At 42.3% G+C, this 22,033-nt stretch overlaps 1 protein-coding gene across 8 annotated transcripts in view; it reads left to right on the top strand.

The window, feature by feature from the left end:
* The window catches only part of LOC122553085 (1-phosphatidylinositol 4,5-bisphosphate phosphodiesterase beta-4), a 533,291-nt gene that overhangs the window by 428,015 nt on the left and 83,243 nt on the right, over positions 1-22,033 (top strand). For all 8 annotated transcript variants that reach the window (XM_043696591.1, XM_043696592.1, XM_043696594.1 and 5 more), the window contains 2 exons: positions 771-820; positions 3,121-3,186. In XM_043696591.1, the coding sequence (XP_043552526.1) occupies positions 771-820; positions 3,121-3,186 (116 nt within the window). The remainder of the gene's footprint in view (positions 1-770; positions 821-3,120; positions 3,187-22,033) is intronic.

Raw genomic sequence — 22,033 nt, forward strand, 5'->3', positions numbered from 1 at the left:
AACCTGGGGGTTAGCAGACCTCAGGCACGGGGAGAGTTTGAGAAGGTTGGTAACCTCAACAGGAATTGATCATTAGTTGTGAAATGGGAAAACACATTCTAAAAAAAACACTATATTAATCCAAGACTTCCTTTCTTTTTACTGATGACTAAAAAGCAGACGTTCCCACTTCCCCACTCCAGTCGGTTCTGTGTAGCTGTCGAATACTAAACCTAGCGTCTGACATAAAATCCATTTATATGGCCGTTACTTTATTGTGGTTTGTAAGACCACACTCCATGCAAACTGGCTCCCACATTTTCCAACATTACAACAGTGTCTTCCTCAGTGTCTAATTAGCTGTAAAGCACTTTGTGGTTGTGAAAGGCACTATTTAAATGCAAACTTTTTTTCCAGTTATGGTGATTAATACCAACTGAAGCCACTTGCATAGGAACAGTAGCAAGCCATTTAGCCCTTCAAGCTTTCAATGAGATCGTGGCTGATCTGTGGCCTAACCCCATGTACCTGCCTTTGGCCATATCCCTTACTATCTTTGCTTATCAAAAAATTAGCTAGAACCTTCCCAACATCTGCGTCACTTCATTTTAGCTGCAGGGTTTTAAATGTTGGAGTTGTAGCTTTATTTTTCACAGTGTACATCAGTCTCTGCAGTGTTTTAATGTTATGAGTATGTCATGTATATCCTATTGGACTGTTATTATGCTTAAAGTAATTGGGAGTGAGTTTAGTGATGCTGAATAATCGTAGCTGGAACTTTCTTTTTACAGATATAACGGTGGTACCTCAGGTGAATATTGAAGACTTGAAGCAAATGAAGGTAATTTTGATGTAACATTTTAAAAGGCTCAACTATTATTCATTCCTGTGATGTAGATATCAGTAGCAGGTCCAACATTTGTTGCCTATTCCTAATTGACCTTAAGAAGGTGATGATGAACTGCCTTCTTGAACTGTTATAGTCCATGCAATTTACATACACTCACAGTGCCATTAAGAAAAGATTTTGACCTAGTAATGTTGAAGCAGTGGCAGTGAGTTTTTTTTTCTTTATAATGCCTTTCATATCCTGAGGCTGCTTTACAGCTAATTAGGTATTTTTCTGATGCACAACAGGTCACCTTCAGCAGCCCCTCACAAACTCACAAGTTCTAACATCTGAAAGGGTCGTAGATACATGGGCACAACACCTTCTGCAAGTTCCTTTCCACTCATCGTCCCAACATGCGAATACATCACCTGTCCTTCAAAATTCTTTCCTGGCTCAAAATCCTGGAACTCCCTACCTAAGAGCATGGTAGGTGTCCCTACACCATGTAGACTGCAGCAGTTTATGAAGACAGCTCACCATTACCTTTTACAAGGAAACAGAAGTGAACAATACATGTTGGCAGAATCAGCTATACCCACATTTTGTGACAGATTATAAAAGTGTCACAGTTTGAAGATTTGCTCACCGGGCTGTGTCCAGAGCCTAAGTCCATCTTCTTACTCATTCCTTGACAAACACCCATGAACAAAGTGTCTGTGTTAATTCACTGGTCTCTGCTATTCTTTATTTAACTCTCATGTCACAGTTCTCTGCAGTTTCCAAAACACGTTTTATTCAGTGTAAGATATAGTGAATTCAAAAATAATGGAATCTTATTCTCAAGTTGTAAAGATCTGGGTATAAAATGTTGTTTCCCTCTTGAACTAGACAATTGCCCCGTGCCAAGAATGACCTACAAATTAGGAAGAAATAACTGCGTGCAATAAACAGACAATTCAGTCCAATTTGTCCATGCTAGCATTTAGTATCCTATGCTTTCTCAGCTAAGTCTATCAGCATGACTTATTATTTCCCTTTCCCTCACATTCACTTAGCTGTTACACGCTTATGCACTTTGACTGCTATGGTCTCCGATTAATGTACTTGTCAACATTAAGCATTTTTTAAATTTAATGTCACAGGTGTACTTTGTCATATTTCAGATAATGCCAATCCAACATCCTCAGAAACCTGAGCTTGAAAACCACTTTTCAACTAGTAAAAAGTTTGTTCATGAATGGGTGAAAGGGACAAGGAAATGAGCAAAGTTTAAAAAAGGTTAAATTTATTTCGAAGGAAGAGGTTTGAGGAAATGGAGTTAAATTTGAGTGAGAACCAGAGTGGAATTTTCATTTAGAAACAAGAAAAGTAGTGGGAATGAGAAAGAGAGGAAGAATGGGCATTTTTTTAAGACAACCAGAAATAGAATGAATACAAGCTTGGTTCAGAATTTGCTATCAGTCATGGAGCAAGGGTATTCACTGTGGCCTTGAACAAAGCTGCACTGAGATCTTTCAATCTCCATGGCAAACACTTGACCTCTCACCCATGCAACTGAATGTAGTGATGTCATTAAGCTGTTCTACCAATCAGTCACATTGAAGAATTCTCACAGAGAGTTTAACAGGAAGGTAAAAATTCTTGCCACATAACTGGTCTCATTCATTGCCATCTCAGGAGAGATGGGGGTGTAGGGCAAAGTGTTGCTCAAGGTAAGAGAATAAATGACTCACAGCAAAGTCAGGACTTAGATGTTTAATTGCACTAAAGCTTATTGCAATGAATTTTAGGGGGTTAATGATAGCAAATGCTTGACAGTTCACCATCAAAACACCCCACAAGATCCAAACCTTTGCATCTACAGGTGAAATTATTTTCCCAATGTTTGATTTGATACTTAGATCAGTCTTACAGTGATGAAGCAAGTCCTGACATTTTATCAGCTTATATGACTGTAACATTACTAATTATAATGTCACAGTGCGAGTTAAAAACACATCAGAAAAATTGGCCTTGTTAGACAGGCAATGTCTTTCATAGTTGGTGAAACATAAACCCTCATGAGCTTTTCTCTCATATACGTGTTACACAAAAAACATCACATTCTGTTAGTTTTTTGTAGGTAACAACTAAAATGGAAATACAAAATAAAGGAAAAGATACAAAGGAGAACTGTATGACAGTGATGCAATGGGATAATTGATGTAGATTCTTTAAAACAAAGCAGGGCATATTCCGAACTCCTGTCGCTATTATGGTCTTTCCTTAGTTGCAAACAATTAAAATGATTTTATTGTTTGATATTATAGGCCTACCTAAAATTGTTGAAGAAGCAGCAAAAAGAACTGAGTGCGTTAAAGAAAAAACATGCCAAGGTATGTATGTGCTCTTCATATCTTTAGGAACTGGAGGCCATTTGGCCTTCAGAGTTCTTCAAACCCTCTCTTCAATGGGATTGCTGCTGATCTGTGGCTGATCTCCTTTACCAGGATTTGTTCCACAGCTCTTTTGAGAAGTAACATTTATCAGACTTACATTTAAAATTAACATTGACGTAGCATCGATTACCAGTTTTTGGAAATTAGGTCCAAAGTTCTCCCATCCTTTGTGTGAGAAATGTTTCCTGATTTGGCTCCTGGAAGACCTAGTTCTTACTCTTAGACTATGTGTCCTGGTATTAGATTTCCTAACCAGCAGAAGCACTCTATCTAGCCTACTTCTCTTAATCTGTTGAAACCTTAGACCAGATGGCCCCTTGATGTTTGAAGTTGGAAGGAATACAATCTCAATTGGTGTAATCACTTAGCGAGCTTTGAGAAGATGGGTAATCACTCTTCATAATTTAACCCTTTGAGTACAGCAATAATTTTTGTTTAGTTTAACTGTTTCATAATAAGAATACGGATCCTTTTTGTTATTAAGAATTGATTTTATGCAGCAAATGAGTTGAACCACTACGGAAAAATTGAATAATGTGTAAAGCCATCATTTAGTTGCCACATTTAGGAGCACACATGCAAGACATAGGTAGTAATATTTTCTTAATTGAATTAATTTGTCTTTCTGTAGAGTAACAAAACTCGAAATGAATCATGTTGGGCTGGCATTAATACCTCTATTAGCATCATAGAATCCTGACAACACAGATAAAGGCCATTTAGCCCATCAAGTTGGCACCAAACCTTCGACAAGCATCGTACCCAATTCTCACGGTTATCATGACTAATCCACACTACGGGGCACTCGAGCATGGCCAACCCACCTAAACTCCATATCTTTGGGAAGAAACCAGAGCACCTGGAGGAAACTCACATAGACATGGGAGAAGGTGCATAGCCCCCCCCCCACACAGGCAATTGTCCAAGAGTGGACTCGACCTTGCTCCCTGACACAGTGAGGTAGCAGTGCTAATGACTGAGCCACCATGCATGTGTCCTCAAAGAATAACAAAGTAACTATTTGATGGTCATCTGACCTGCAATGCACTTACCTCTGCTCGTTACTAAGTGAAGGGCAAGGATCGTATATGCAGCAGTAGCAGATTATAAAAACATAAAGAGGGCTGAAGTAGACCATTTGGCCCCTGAAACATGTTCCACCAGTTAACAAGATCATGACTGATCTGCTATGTCCATGCCACCTTTGTGCTCTATCCCCACATCCCTGAATTAATTCAATACACAAAACTGTCTTGCCTAATTCACATTACAGGGCAATTGAGCATGGCCAACCCACCTAATCTGCATATCTTTGGGAAGAACCCGGAGGAAATGTGCGTAGATGCGGGGAGAACATACAAAGCCCCCCACACAGGCAGTCTGTCTATCACATACTCAATGGCTGAGCATCCAAGCTGTCTGTGATAAGGATTTCCAAAGAGCCATCGCCCTCTTAATTGAAGAAATTTCTCCTCAGCTCAGTCAGAAATGATGGGCACCCTTATTCTGAGACTGTGACCAATGTTCTAGATTTCCCAGGCAGGGGAAACAACCTCTTAACACCCAACTTGTTAACCCCCTTTAAGGAATTCATACGTTTCAATGAGATTATCTCTCATTTCCCTGAATGCCAGAGCGTATGGGTTTCAACCACACAACCCTCTACATAAGACAAACCACTCATCCCATGAACCACTCGGATGGCTCTTTGTTTCATGACAGGCAAAATATGTGTTGGAATGTAACAACAAAGAGAAAAGGACCAGCAGTAGGCCATTCGACCCATCAAGCCTGCTCTGCCATTCAATAACATCAAGATTGATCTTCTCTAATCGGGTTAAAAATGAGAAAGTTAGAAACTGTAATTGAAATTAATCAGAAATTAAAGGCTGACATATCTCCAGGTCCTTATAATCCACGCACCAAATTACTAAAGCAAGTGCATTATTAGATGCATTGGTGGTCATTCTCCAACATTCCGTCAACTCTAGTGCAGTTCCTAGAGACTGGAGGGTGCCAAATATAACCACACTATTTTAAAAAGAGAAAACACAGAAAAACAGCCTGACATCCGCCCTGGAGAAAATGCTGCTCAATTACAGAATATGTGATAAGAGAACACTTGAACGGTTATTGAGATTAGAAGAAGTCAGCACACGTTTATGAGAAGAAAATCATGCTTTGCTAATCTACTGGAGTTTTTTTGGGGTGTCCCTGATGAAGGAAGCTAGTACTTCCAAATAAACCTGTTGGACAACAACCTGGTGTTGTGTGATTTTTAATGAGGAGAATAGATCAGGGAAAATCGGTGGGTATGCATTTGGATTTCAAAAACGTTTTCGACAAGGTCCCACATAAAAGGCTAGTGGGAAAAATTAAAGCAACCAAGATTGAGGGTAATGCACTGGCATGAATTGAGAATTAGTTGACAGTCCAGATCCAGAGAGTGGGAATAAACATGTCTTTTCCTGAACAGCGGGTGATGACTAGTGGTGTACCACATGGATCGGTGCTGGGACTCCAGCTGTTCACAACATACGTAAATGATTGGACAGGGACATAAATGAAATGTTGCCCTGACAGCACAAAACTAGGAGGGGATTGTGAGTTGTAAAGGAGGAGGCACTAAAACTACAAGCTAGTCTCCAAGTATTATCTCACCAAGGCTTTAAATAATTATAATGAAACATCTTTACTATTGCACTCAAATCCTCTCAAAACAAAGGCGAACATACCACTTGCCTTCTGAATTGCTAGCCTATACCTGCACAGGAACATTCATTGACTCATGAGCAAGAACACCAGGCACCTTGAAAGTTTATCATTTCCTAGTCTCTCACCATTAGAGAGAATCTATATTTTTGCCTTTCCTCCATACCTGATTACTTATTAGTTACGCAGGGAGTCAGTTATCTGTACGGCTGGCTTGCGATGCAGAGTGCTACTAACAGCATGGGTTCAGTTTCTGCTCTGGCCAAGATTACATGAAGGTGTCTCTTTCTCAACCTCTCCCTTCGCCTGAGGTATGATGACCCTCAAGTTATGGAGTTATCTAGCTCGGGAGCAGACCTTCGTCCAACCTGTCCATGCTGATCAAGTTTCCAAAACTAAACTGGGCCTGCTTGCCTGCGTTTGGCCCACATCCCTCCAAATTTCCTGTTCATATACCTGTCCAAATGTCTTTTAAATATTGTAATTGTACCTGAATCTACAGCTTCCTCAGGCTATTCAATCCACATACAAACCACCCTCTGTATGAAAAGTTCCTGATGAAGGGCTTTTGCCCGAAACGTTGATTTCGCTGCTCCTTGGATGCTGCCTGAACTGCTGTGCTCTTCCAGCACCACTAATCCAGAATCTGGTTTCCAGCATCTGCAGTCATTGTTTTTACCCCATGAAAAGTTGCCCTTCAGCTCCCTTTTGAATCTTTCTCCTGTCACCTTAAAAAATATGCCCTCGATTTTGAACTCCTCTACCCTCAAGGATTTACCGTGGCTATTCACGTTATCTATAGCCCTCATAATTTTATAAACCTCTATAAGGTCATCCCTCAACCTCCTACACTCCAGTGAAAGAGGTCCTGGTCTATTCAGCCTCTCCCTATAACTTAAGCCCTCCAGTCCCATCAACATTCATGGTAATTTCTTTCTGAACCTTCTCTAATGTAATAATATCCTTCCTATGATAGGGCTACCAGAACTATACATGGTACACCAAAAGGGGCCTCACCAACATCCTGTACAACCTCAACATGTCTTCCCAACTCCTCTACTAAATGATCTGAGTAATAAAGACAAGCTAAATGCCTTCTTAATCTTCCTGTCCAACTGCACCTCCACTTTCCAAGAACAATGAACCTGAACCCCTAGGTCTCTCTGTTCGACAACACTACCCAGGGATCTACCATTAACTGTAAAAGTTCTACCCTTTTTCATTTTACCAAAATGCAATACCTCTCATTTATACAATTTAAACTCCACCTGTCAATCCTCAGCCCATTGGCCCAATTGATCAAGATCCCTTGTAATCTTCGCTAACCTTCTTCATGGTGACTCGACCACCAATTTTGGTGTCAACTGAAAACTTACTAATAATGCCTGCCAAATTCTCAAACAGATCATTTATACAAATTATGAACAACAGGGGACCCAGTACCGGTCCCTGCAGAACACCGATGGTCACAGTCCTTTAATCTAGAAAACAATCCTCCACCACTCCCTCTGTCTCCTACCGTAAAGCCAATTTTGTATCCAATTGGCAAGCTCTCCCTAAATCCCATGTAAAAAAATTTTACTAATCAGTCTACCATGTGGCACTTTGTCAAAGGCTTTACTAAAATCCAAGCAGACAATATCTATCATTCTGACCTCATCAATCTTTTTGGTTATGTTCTCAAAAAACGCAGGAGAAAGTAAGGACTGCAGATGCTGGAGATTAGAGCTGAAAATGTGTTTCTGGAAAAGCGCAGCAGGTCAGGCAGCATCCAAGGAGCAGGAGAATCGACGTTTCGGGCATAAGCCCTTCTCAAAAAATGCAATCAAGTTCGTGAGACACGATTTCCCATGCATAAGGCAATGATGACAATCCCTGATCAATCATTGTCTCTCCAAATGCATATAAATCCTAACTCTCAGAATCCTTTCCAACAACGTACCCATCACTGATGTCAGACTCACCAGTCTATAGTTCCCAGGCTTCTCCTGAAAACCTTTCTTAAATAAAAGAACAACATTAGTCACCCTCCAGTTCTCTAGCACCTCACACGTGGCTGTAGATGATACAGATATCTCTGCTTGGGGTCCAGCAATTTGTTCCCTAATTTTCCACAAAGTCTTGGGATACACTTAATCAGGTCCTGATGTATCCACCTTTATGTTTTTTAAGACTTTCAGCACCTCATTTTAGAGTCATAGAGTCAATTTGAACTGTTAAGATATCAATATTGATTTCCCAGAGTTCCCTAGCTTTCATTCCCTTCTCCATAGTAAAACCTGACGTGAAATATTTATTTCATATCTCTCCCGTCTGTGGTTCCACTCTTAGATTACCTCGTTGATACTCAAGTGCCAATGTTGAAAGAGTGCTGCACTGTCAGTGTCATAGAGATGTACAGCAGGGAAACAGACCCTTCAGTCCAACTCATCCATATCGACCAGATATCCCAACCTACTCTAGTCCCAGCGGGTTTTGAGAAGATTTGTAGCTCAGGTTGAGGTTTTGGATGTAGGTTTGCTCGCTGAGCTGGAAGATTCATTTTCAGACATTTTATCACCAAACTAGGTAACATCTTCAGTGTGCCTCCGGATGAAGCACTGGTGGTGTAACCTGCTTTCTGTTTATATGTTTGGGTTTCCTTGAGTTGGTAATGTCATTTCCTATGGTGACGTCATTTCCTATGGTGATGTAAATTCGCATTCTTTTTCTCAGGCGGTGGTAAATGGGATCCGAGTCAATGTGTTTGTTGATAGAGTTCCAGTTAGAATGCCATACTTCGTGGAAGTCTCGTGTGTGTCTCTGTTTGCCTTGTCCTAGGATGGATGTGCTGTTCCAGTCGAAGTGGTGACCTTCCACATCCGTATGTAAGGATACTAGTGAGACAGGGTCATGTCTTTTTGTGGCTAGTTTATGTTCATGTATCCTGATGGCTAGTTTTATGCTTGTTTGTCCAATGTAGTGTTTATTACAGTCCTTGCAAGTTTTTTTTTAATGACATTAGTTTTGCTTGTTGTCTGTATAGGATCTATCAAGTTCATTAGCAGCTGTTTTAGTGTGTTGGTGGGTTTGTGGGCTACCATGATGCCAAGAGGTCTGAGTAACCTAGGAGTCATTTCCAAGATATCTTTGATGTAGGGGAAGGTGGCTAGGGTTTCTGGACGTGTTTTGTCTGCTTGTTTGGGTTGTTGCTGAGAAATCGGGGACTGTGTTCACTGGGTACCCATTCTTTTTGAATACACTGTATAGGTGATTTTCCTCTGCTCTGCATAGTTCCTCTGTGTTGCAGTGTGTGGTGGCTAGTTGAAATAATGTTCTAATGCAGCTTTGTTTGTGGATGTTGGGATGTTTGCTTCTGTAGTTCAATATTTGATCTGTATGTGTTGTTTTCCTGTAAATGCTGGATTGAAGTTCCCCATTGGCTGTTCGCTCTACTGTGACATCTAGGGATGGCAATTTGTTGTTGTTTTCCTTCTCTTTCGTGAATTTTATGCCAGTAAGAGTATTATTGATTGTCTTGAAGGTTTCCTCGAATTTGTGATGACAAAGATGTCATCCACGTAGCGGACCCAAAGTCTGGGTTGGATGGTTGGCAGAGCTGTTTGTTTGAGTCTCTGCATTACTGCCTCTGCTAAGAACCCTGATATCGGAGATTCCATGGGTGTTCATTGGTTTGTCTGTAGATTTTGTTGTTGAAGGTGAAGTGGGTAGTAAAGTGGGCGGCACGGTGGCACAGTGGTTAGCACTGCTGCCTCATAGCGCCAGAGACCCGGGTTCAATTCCCGCCTCAGGCGACTGACTGTGTGGAGTTTGCACATTCTCCCCGTGTCTGCGTGGGTTTCCTCCGGGTGCTCCGGTTTCCTCCCACAGTCCAAAGATGTGCAGGGCCAGGTGAATTGGCCATACTAAATTGCCCATAGTGTTAGGTAAGGGGTAAATGTAGGGGTATGGGTGGGTTTCGCTTCGGCGGGTCGGTGTGGACTTGTTGGGCTGAAGGACCTGTTTCCACACTGTAATGTAATCTAATTAAAAAAAAAGCATATGTCCACTAACTTGCTGATGAAGTTAATGGTGTTTGGTGTATGTGTCTTTGGGTCTTCTAATAGTGTAGTCAGTGTTTCCTTAGCCAGGTTGACATTGATGGATGTGAACAGGACTGTTACGTTATTTTATCCTCTTCTATCTTGGTGCCTTTGTTTGTCTTCAGGAATTCTTGGGTGGAGTGAATGGAGTGGTGTGAGTCCTCTACTAAGTGTTTTAGTCTTTGGTGTAGCTCCTTGGCCAGTCTGTAAGTTGGTGTTCCAGGTAGCGAGACTATGGGTCTGAGGGGGGCTCCTGGTGAATTTTGGGTAATCTGTAGAAGCGTGGTGTGTTGGATCCATCTGGTTTCATTTTTTGGAAGTTGATCTTATTTATTTCTCCAGATTTCTGAAGTTGTTTTGAATGGGGCTATGATTTGGTTCTGTAGTTATGGGGTCAGGTCTATCACCACTTGTTGGTAAGTGTTGGTATCTGCAAGTCGTGCGTTCACTTTCTCAATGTAGTCTCTTTGATTTAAAATGACTATCAAACTTCCTTTGTCTGCAGGTAGGATAACAATGTTTTTATCTTATTTTAGTCTTTCTAGTGTTTTACTTTCTTGTGTATTCAGTGTGTACCGTTCCTTTTCCCTGCTTAATGTTGGTGCAACTGCCTGTCTGATGATTTGCTGGGTTGCTTTTGTGAATCGGTTGTCTTTCAGTGTTGTTTCTAATGCTGCTAAAGAATCTTTCTTGTATGCATCCTGGAAGTTGTCATTTAATCCTCTTACTAAGACTGCTTTTTCAGTGTCAGATCAGGGTCAGTCAGATAAGTTTTTATCCATGCTTCTGTGTTGTCAGTATTGTTATTTTGTGTAAGTTTGTCTAGTTTTTTTTCTGTAGGCCTAGTTTTTTTTTTTCATTTTCTGTGTTTGTCACTGTATAATATGTATGGCTTGTTGTACTGTGTCTGTCAATTCATGGTCTGTTGCATGAGTGAGTAAAGAATTTGGTGCAAAATTTCTCAGTTGTATTTACGAAGTCTGTTGTGGGCATCTTTAATCATTTCTCTTAGCATTCTATGGCCATTTTGCTCTGCTATTCTTTTGGCTAATAGAGTCTTATGGGAGGTTTGTATTTAAGACGTTTAGGTTAAACCTGTTTCCTTAGGCATTCATGCAGGAAGTACGGTTGTTCGCAAGTGGTGCTCTGTCAGATGGCATTGGTTTCCCATTTTTGGGCCAGTTTTAGCGTTTTGCACCCATAGATGTTAGCAGGATTTGAGAAGATTTGTAGCTCAAGTTGAGGTTCTGGATGTTGGTTTACTCGCTGAGCTGGAGGGTTCATTTTCAGATGTTTTGTCACCATACTAATTAATATCTTCAGAGAGTCTCCAGATAAAGCACTGGTTGTGTAGCCCGCTTTCTCTTTATATGTTTGGGTTTTCTTGGGTTGGTGATGTCATTTCCAGTGGTGATGCCATTTCCTGTGGTGATGTCATTTCCTGTTCTTCTTCCCAGGGGGTGGTAAATGGGATCCAAGTCAAAGTGTTTGTTGATAGAGTTCCGGTTGGAATGCTAATCTTCTAGGAATTCTCGAGTGTGTCTCTGTTTGCCCTGTGCTCAGATGGATGTGTTGTCCCAGTCAAAGCAACACTGAAAGACAACCAACTCACTAAAGCAACCCAGCAAATCACCAGACAGGCAGTCGCACCAAAATTAAACAGGAAAAAGGAAGGATACACACTCAATACACAAGAAAGTAAAACACGAGAAAGACTAAAATAAGATAAAAACGTTGTTATCCTACCTGCAGACAAAGGAAGCTTGACAGCCATTTTAAATCAAAGTGACTACATTGAGAAAGTGAACGCACTACTTGCAGATACCAACACTTACCAACAAGTGGCGATAGACCCGAACCCACAACTAGCGAACTGAATCACAGCCCTACTCAAAACAACTTCAGAAATCTGGAGAAATAAATAAGACCGAATTCCAAAAAATGAAACCAGATGGATCCAACACACCACGCTTCTACAGATTACCCAAAATTCGCAAACCAGGAATCCCCCTCCGACCCATAGTCTCACTTACAGACTGGCCAAGGAGCTACACCAAAGACTAAAACACTTAGTAGAAGACTCACACCACTCCATCCACTCCACCCAAGAATTCCTGAAGACCATCGAAGACACCAAGATAGAAGAGGATGAAATAATGGCCTCCGTGGACATAACAGCCCTGTTCATCCATCAGCATCAACCTGGCCAAGGAAACACTGACTACACTATTAAAAGTACCAAAGACACATACACCAAACACTACTAACTTCATCAGCAAGGACATATTATAAAGCTAGTGGACCTATGTTTTACTACCCACTTCGCCTTCAACTACAAAACCTACAGAAAACCAACGAACACTCTGATGTCAGGGTTCTTAACAGAGGCAGTAATGCAGAGACTCGAACAAACAGGTCTGCCAACCATCCAACTCAAACTTTGGGTCTGCTACGTGGATGACACCTTTATCACTAAACGAAACAAATTCGAGGAAACCTTCAAGACCATCAATAATACCCTTTCTGGCATAAAATTCATGAAAGACTGAATACAACAACAAACTGCCATTTCTAGATGTCACAGTAGAACGAACAGCCAATGAGGGATCTCCAAACCAATGTCTACAGGAAAACAACACATACGGATCAAATACTGAACTACAGAAGCAATCATCCCAACATCCACAAACAAAGCTGCATTAGAACATTATTTCAGCTAGCCACCACACACTACAGCACAGAGGAACTATGCAGAGCAGAGGAAAATCACCTATACAGTGTATTCAAAAAGAATGGGTACCCAGTGAACACAGTCCCCGATTTCTCAGCAACAAATCCAAACAAGCAGACAAAACACGTCCAGACACCCTAGCCACCCTCCCCTACATCAAAGACATCTCGGAAATGACTGCCAGATGACTCAAACCCCTTGGCATCATAGTAGCCCATAAACCACCAATACACTAAAACAGCTGCTAATGAACTTGAAAGGTCCTATACAGACAACAAGCAAAACTAATGCAATTAAAAAAATACCTTGCAAGGACTGTAACAAACACTACACTGGACAAACGGGCAGAAATCTAGCCACCAGGATACATGAACATCAACCAGCCACAAAAAGACATGACCCAGTCTCACTAGTATTCTTTCTTACAGATGTGGAAGGACATCACTTCGACTGGGACAACACATTCATGCTAGGACAAGGCAAACAGAGACATGCATGAGAATTCCTAGATGCATAGCATTCTAACCGGAACTCTATCAACAGACACATTGACTTGGGTCCCATTTACCACCCCCTGAGAAAAAGAATAGGAAATGGCATCGCCATAGGAAGTGATGTCACCACAGGAAATGACATCACCAACCTAAGGAAACATAAACATATAAATAGAAAGCGGGCTACACCACCAGTGCTTCATTCAGAGGCTTACTGAAGATGTTGCCTGGTGTGGTGACTAAATGTTTGAAAATGAACCTTCCAGCTCAACGAGCAAATATAAATCCATAATCTAGTCCCATTTGCCACCACTTGCCCCATATCCCTCCAAACCCTTCCTAGGTGCCTTTCAAATGTTGCAATTGTACCAGCCTCCACCACTTCCTCTGGCAGCTCATTCCATATACGCACCACCCTCTGTGTGAAAAAGCTGTCCCTTAGGTCACTTTTATATCTTTCTCTTCTCACCCTAAACCTATGCCCTCTAGGTCTGGATTCCCCCACCACAGGGAAAAGACTTATCCTGTCCATGCCCCTCCTGATTTTATAAACCTCTATGAGGTCACCCCTCAGCCTCTGATGCTCCATGGAAAACAGCCCCAGCCTATTCAGCCTCTCCCTATAGCTCAGGTCCTCCAACCCTGGTAACATCTTTGTAAGTCTTTTCTGAACCCTTTCAAGTTTTACAACAACCTTCCGATAGGAAGGACACCGTCTTTCAGATGATACTCTGTTGTGCAGATATGAAAGCTCCCATGACACTGGTTCACAAAAGAACAGTGAAATCGCCTGATGTCTTGACCAAGATTTATCCCTCAGCATAACTGGAGCAGATGATCTAGTCATTATTATGTACTGGATTTTCTTGGAGGTTCTTGACAATGGTTGCATCTCTACCTTTGAACCAGATGGCCTCCGTTCAAGTCCCACCAGTTCCAGAGGAGTGCAGTAACATCTCTGAACAGGTTTGAGGCCCATTTGACACAGTGATAGTGTCCCCACCTCTGGGTCAGCAGGTCTGAATTCTAAGCCCTAGCTGCTCCACAGGTGTGTCAGAACAGCTCCGATCAAATTGTTAAGAAAATATTTACACATTAGTTTGTGGTACCTGGTTGGGTACAAATTAGCCCTCGTGTTTCCAACATTACAACCATGATAGTGCTTCAGATGCATTTTGAAGTACTTCCAAACCATAGAAAACAGGAGTAGGAGTAGGCACTTGGCCCTTTCAGCCAGCTCCCCCATTCAATGTGATCATAGCTGATCATCCAACTCAGTCCCCTGTTCCTGCTTTCCCCCATATACTTTGACCCCTTTAACTCTAAGAATGATATCTAACTCCTTTATGAAAACATTCAATGTTTTCGTCTCAATTGTTTCCTGTGGCAGAGAATACTACAGGCTTAGCATGCTCTGGGTGTCAAAACTTTTACTCATCTCAGACCTAAACGGCCAACCCCATATGCGTTGACTGTGACCAGACCCCTGGCTCAGGACTCCCCAGTTACAGGGAACATCCTTTCTACATGTGTCCAGTCTAGTCCTGTTAGAATTTTATCGGGTTCTATGTCATTTTCCTCTCATTCTTTGAACTTCAAATAGTACAGTCCTAACCGTTCCAGTCTCTCTTCATATATCAGCCTTTGTACTCTCTCCAAAGCCACAATATTCTAATTTAGGTAAAGCTGCACACAATACTCCAGGTATGGTCTCTCCAAGCCCTGTACAACTGCAGCAAGACATCCTCGCTCCAGTACTCGAATCCTGTCACTGTGAAGTACTTTATTCCCTGTAAATACACTGTGGTTATGAAAGATGCTATGTAAATGTACATTCCACTGGTACTGGTCATACTCACCACCAAGTTTCTTGAGGGTAGTGAGGATAACACGAGGAGTCGAAACAAGAGTAGGCCTACTCTGCTATACAATAAGATCTTGGTCAGCCTTAACTTCACCCTCCTGATCTCCAAATTCATTTAGATTCCAAAGGCCAATCACTCTCAGCCATGAATGTATTCAGCAACTGTCCATCCACAGCTTTAGAGAGTGAGTAATAGTGAATTGCTGCAGAGTATAGCACCCTGGGTCCAGCATTGTCTTTTGGGCAACGGACCCAATTTGTTTATCAAGGAACGCCTTGTCAGGTCGCAGGAAGAGAGCCAGTGCTCACATTCTTGGAGCAGGCAGGGACATTCCAGTGAAGGAAGTCATGCAAAGGAAGGAGGCATTGTTTGACACAGAGCAACCCAGGACTCCCAAAGGAGAGCTGCACAAGGCAACATGAGGAAGTAGTCAGAACACTAAGTGTAAATGCAAAAGCCTCACCACTAAGGTGCATCTCAGCATTGGAGGGTAGTGTCCACCAGGTTACAGTTTTCAAGCTGCCCCACCATTTACACTGGTCACTCACTCAGGCAGGGCGATGGTACTGTGGTGGTAATGTCGCAGTGCTGACATCCAGCCTAATGCTGTCAGCACATGGGCTGTTAGTAAATCTGTATTATGGAGCTAATCTCATCAATGGTGACCATGACCACTTTTATCATCAATCCTAAATACCCATCTGGTTCACTAATAACCTTCAGGGAAGGAAGTCTGTCATCCTTACCCATTAGACGATAAAAAATAGGAGCAGACTAATGTCATTCGGCCCATTGAGTCTGCTCCACCATTCAATCATGGCTGATATGTTTCTCATCCCCATTCTCCTGCCTTCTTCCTGTAACCCTTGATCCCTTTACTAATCAGGAGCATATCTGTCTCTTGTCTTATGTACACTTAATAACCGGGCCTGTGTGGCAATGAGCTCCACAGATTCATCACCCGCTGGCTGCAGAAATTCCTCCTCATCTCAATTCAAAAGGATTGGCCCTTCACTCTGACGTTGTGCCCTCAGGTCCTCGTCTCTCCTTACTATTGGAAATATCATGTTCACGTCTACTGTATCCAGCCCTCTCAGTATTCTAGAAAGTTTTGGTTAGATTCCCCCCCTCATTCTTCTAAACTCCATTGATTAAAGACTCAGAATCCTCAACTGCTCCCCAAATGACAAGCCTTTGATCCCCGGAATCATTCCTGTGAACCTCCACTGGACCCCCTCCAATGCCAGCACTTCCTCTCCTTGATACAAGGCTCAAAACTGCTCACAATATTCAAAATACAGTCTGACCAGAGCCTTATATAGGCTCAGCAGTACATCCTTGCTCTAGGCCTCTGGAAAAGAATGTTTACATTGTATTTGCCTTTCTAATTGCCAGCACATTAACCTTAAGAGAATCTTGAACTAAGATTCCCAAGTCCTTTTGTGCTTAAGATATACAAAGCCTTTTCCCATTTACAAAACAGTCTGTTTCTCTATTCTTCCAACCAAAGTGCATAATCTCACACTTTTCCACATTGTATTCCATCTGCCACTTCTTTGCCCTCTCTCCTAACTTGTCCAAGTCCATCTGCAGCCTTCCCCTTCCTCAACACTACCTGTTCCTCCATCTATCTTTCTGTCACCTATAAACCTAGCAACAATGCCCTCAGCTCCTTTGTCTAGATCATTAATATGTAAAATAAATAGTTTGGTTCCAACACTGACCCCTGTAGAGCTCCACTCATCATTGGCATCCTGAAAAAGATCTCTTTATCCCTATCTTTGCTTTCTGCCAGTCAGCCAATCCTCTTTCCGTGAGGATATCTGATCTGGCCTAACATTGGTGACTCCAGACCAAGATCAATGTGGTTGACTCTTAACTACCTTCTAAAATAACCTAATGAACCACACATCTCAAAGACATTTGGGAATGGGTGTCTTCGCTGGCAGTGCCCATGAAAGAATCAGTGAAAGATTGCAATTGTCAATGCTTGGAAGGGAGCATTGTCATTTAATGTGGCTTGCAAGAGTCTGGCGTATAATGTCATCACAGTGGTTATGGGTTAAATGCAGCCTACTACATATTGCTAGATGTCACAGTCCTGTTGGCTTCTTTTTCAAAAGCGAACCAGCCCCCATTGGTCAGAAGAAAGCTTTAACAGGTGACAGACACCTGTGCCTCCACATTAAATGACAATACACCCTTCCAAACATTGACAATTGTAATCTTTCACTGATTCTCACTTTCATATAGAAGAAGTTTAACATTAAAAGCGAGTCAAATGGTGACCTTTTAACCATGTCGTTAAAAACCCATCTGGTTCACTAATGCTCTTCAGGGAAGGATTCCTCCTGTCCTTACTAGTTCTGGCCTGTTTGTTAGTCTAGATTAGAGTGGTTCTGGAAAAGCACAGCAAATCAGGCACCATCCGAAGAGCAGGAAAGTTGACGTTTCGGGCAAAAGCCCTTCATCAGGAAGAGCTTTTGTTCATTCCTAATGAAGGGCTTTTGCCTGAAACATCGATTTTCCTGCTCCTCGGATGCTGTCTGATCTGCTGTGCTTTTACAGAACCACTCTAATTTAGACTCTGATTTCCAGCCTCACTTTTGCCTGGTTTGTTTGTGACTCCAGGCCTACAGAATGTGGATGACACTGAAGTAGACTTGCAACTGCCTGGAGAGCCAATCAGTTCAAGGCCATTCAGGATGGATACTAGTTTGCCTGGCATACCCACATCACACTCAAGAATGAAACATAATAAACGCTTAGAGTCGTGGAATCCTACAGCAGAGAAACAGATTCTTTGGTCCAACCAGTTCACACCAACCATGTTCCCAAACTAAACTAGTCCCAACTGCCTATGTTTAGCCCATATCCTTCTGAAACTTTCCTATTCATGTACTTATCCAAATGTCTTTTAAATGTTGTAGCTTAACCGATATCCACCACTTTCTCTGGCAATCCATTCTACACACAAAACACTCTTTCTGTAAAAAAAGGTTGTCTTCATGTCCATTTGAAATCTTTGTCCTCTCGCCTCTAAAATATGCCCCCTAGTTTTGACTTCCGCCATTGTAGGGAAAAGAGACTTGACATTCACTCTATCTATGCCCCTCATGGTTTTAAAAGCCTCAGCAAGGTCACCCCCTCAACTTCCACTGGAAAAAAGTCCCATCTTTCCAGGCGATTTTTCTATCTCAAACCCTCCATACCCGGCAACATCGTGGTAAATCTTTTCTGAATCCTGTCCAGTTTAATAATGTCCTTCCAACAACAGGGCAATCAAATCTGTACACAGTACTCCAAAAAAGTACAACCTCAACATGAAGTCCCAACTCCTGTACCTAAAGGGTGAACAAAAAGGCTAAAAGCCTTCTTAACCACTCTGTCGACCTGTGACAGTTTTGTTTTGTGGAGATACCAGGGCTATATTTGATGGTGTGTGGCATATGATTATTTAGCAATAGCAGGGTTTAGAAGGGGGCATTTACACAACACTGTAATACACTGCAATGGCACCAGTATCACCTAAGTTCCAAGATTGAACTCCAAAGGCTAGTCTCTGTTCCGATCATATTGATAGCTGGGGTGCAGGAGTGGAGAAGGTTGTCTGTTCCAGCTCTAAAAACCTTGGTGATTAGTTTCACAAAGCAATGAGGCAGGACTTTACTTGCACCAATGAGTCTACAGGTCAGTGGCTGTGCAGAACACACACTATGGGAAATCTTGAACCAGAGACCACAATCACAGAGTAAAGAGTTGGGATGATGTTGGTGCTGGGGGGGAGTTTCTTCTCTCAGATGGCAATGAATCTGTGGGAGAGAGCGAGCTGTTGAGGCTGTGTTATTAAGTAAATTCAAGGCTGAGATAGATTGTTAAGCAGTAAGGGAAGTAAGGGTTATGGGGAAAAGGCAGAAAATTGGAGTTGAGGGTTGAGAGTCAGAAAGTGTGGTGCTGGAAAAGCACAGCAGGTCAGGTAGCATCCTTCATTTCCCCTCACCACACCCCCACCCCCCCACCCCTCCACCCCATTCCTGATGAAGGCTTATGCCTGAAACGTCAACTCTCCTGCTCCTCGGATGCTGCCTGACCTGCTGTGCTTTTCCAGCACCATACTTTTTGACTCTGACTCTCCAGCTTCTGCAGTCCTCACTTTCTCCTCCTTGGAGTTGAGCAATTTCAGACAAGTCATGGTTTCATTGAGTAATGGAGCAAAACCATTGGGGTGAATGGTCTACTTCTGTTCCTCACTCTTACGCACTGTTCTCAAGATGTAGCAGGAGCCGATACCAGGTGATGCCACCATTTTCCTGAGAAAGGGAGTTGGGCCAGGCTGACCAAGAACTAGCGCAAAAGGTGTAGCTTAGGGCAAATCCAACGATACCATATGGAAAGGGTCAAATCAATCCTAATGTTTTCTCTTTTTTTGGACAAAACAGATAAACGTGACAATATTGAATTTATGTAACATCTTTAACCTAATAACACTTAAGGTTTTTCACAGAAGCATTGTATAGTAGCATTTCTTAATCCACAGCAGATGGCCTGTTAATCAAAGCAGTCCAGTAAGGTTTGTTTTAGTTGTATGACAGCTACATCCATCATAGAGGCCTACAACACAGAAAAGGCCCTTTGGCCCGGCGAGTCAATGCTGGTCAAAACAACCACTTAACTGTTCTTATAAGTTTAAAGAGTAGGGGATTTAAAAATGTACAGATTATAACAATTTACAGACCTAATCCACCCTTCAAGTGTATCTATGTCTGCTTCATCAACCACCCATCCTCCCAATTCTCACACATGTACAAACATTCTGCTTTATTTAGCACATCAGAAACACACACCAAGACCCCCATTGTCCCACATACCCGTGTTCACTGAGTGGCCTTGACTCCCAGTTAAACAATATCTCATTTCTAAAGTTCTATTTTCAATCCATCCGTGACCTTGACTCCATCCTACCTCTCTCACCTCCTCTTGTCCTGTAACACCCTGAGATTGTAGCACTTTAAATGCTGGGCCATTAGTGGCTATGCCATCAGCAGCCAGGGCCTTAATCTCTGGAATTCCCTTCCTAAGACTGTCTGACCTCTCCTTCGTTCCTAACTGTTAGACCAGATTTTTTGTTTTCTGTCCTTGTATCTCCTCTCACAGCTGGGCCATGCATTTTATTTAATAAAACTCCTGTGAAGTAATTTGATCCCTTTTACGACACTGAAGACGCAAAAAGAACACAAGTTGTTGTTGTTTAGAAAGGAAGTCCAAAGTCTACTCATGCGGACCTTCCTTTTGAAATGATACAAGTAAACAGCAGCGGCTTTTGTAACAGAAGTAGCATTATCTCAACCTAATAGTCTGAACTCACGCAAACAAAGATTTCTTGGTGTGAGTCATTGTTGGTGTGCTGGGTGACTGGTGTCCCTGTTGTTTGCTGAATATAATTTGGGTGAATAATTAAATCTTTGGTTCATTGGGATTCTCGCAACCAAATCAAGCTTTGTCATGGATTCTTAATTGTTTTCAGCCATTATCTCAGTACTCTGTGCGTAAAGAACTCTTCCATCATGAACTTTGGTAGCTTGTCCATGTACACAGCCTGGGTCATCTTGGTGGTCTGAACTTCAATACTTGGACATCCTGAAATACACTGGGAAAAAAAGCAAATATGTCCCAATAATTGCAATGATTCAACCTTAACAACGGTGATTATACACGCTATTTGATTTGGGATTATTTTCCGCAACAGTTTTTTACAATTCTTATTTTACTTGTGCTTCCTTTGGAATTGAATCAGTTGTCAGCGCTGTATAGAAGCATCGAAAAAGGAGTAGAAATAGGCCATTCGGCCCTTCGATCCTGTTTCACCATTCAATATGATCATGGCTGATCATCCAACTCGGCATCCTGTTCCTGCTTTGCCCCCTTTTCTTTGTTTGTTTGCTTTTAGCCCCAAGAATTAAACCTAATTCCTCCTTGAAAACATGCAATGTTTTGGCCTCAGGCAGGGAATGTAATAGTCTCACTAAATAATTCCCCCCATATCTTTAGACTGTGACCCCTGAGCCCTCTTGTGGCATGATGGTAGTGTCCCTATCTATAGACTGGGAGGCGAGGGTTCAAGTCCTACCTGCTCCAGAGGTGTGAAGTAACATCTCTGAACAGTTTGATTAGGAAAATGGACAGTGATTCCGGACTCCCTGGCTATGAGGAACGTCTTCTTTGAATACTTCAAGAATTATGTAGGATTCTATGAGGCTCCCCCCACCCCACCTCCATTCTTCAGTCCCACACACTGACTTCACTCTGTACCACTTTGACAAAGAGAAATAAAATTTCCTCCATCAGCTCTGTATGTTTAGAAGTTCTAAGTGCACAGAGGACTTGACAAACACAGAGTTCCTGCTGATCTTTAGTCCGATGCCAGCCTAGCCTTTGGACCGGAGAAAGGCAAGACATTGTGGCTGCTGGGAATCGGAAGTAAAAGCGAGAAAATGCCAGCAATGCCCAGCAGGGCAGGCAGCACCCGATGAGAGAATCACAGACTTAACAACCAGGTTTTCTTGTCCTTGAGATGAGGAGTAGGGGTCAGGGTAGTTCCCAGCTTGGCCCATTGGCCCTGAGAGAAAGTGCCAGGGAAGAGAGGGATATTAATATTTGGTGGGGGAAGGGGTAATTTGCAGGAATGATCATCCCAGTTACAATGAATCTTTCTTTTTCGCACACACACACACTCTCTCTCACACACAAGCACACACACTCTCTCTCTCGCTCACACACACTCTCACTCTCACACCCACACCCTCACTCACACACACTCTCACATCTACACCCTCACTCACACACACACTCTCTCTCTCACACACACACACTCACATACTCTCACACACACACGCACACACA

Source organism: Chiloscyllium plagiosum, chromosome 9 (genome assembly GCF_004010195.1).
Source record: "Chiloscyllium plagiosum isolate BGI_BamShark_2017 chromosome 9, ASM401019v2, whole genome shotgun sequence".
Lineage (NCBI taxonomy): Eukaryota > Metazoa > Chordata > Chondrichthyes > Orectolobiformes > Hemiscylliidae > Chiloscyllium > Chiloscyllium plagiosum.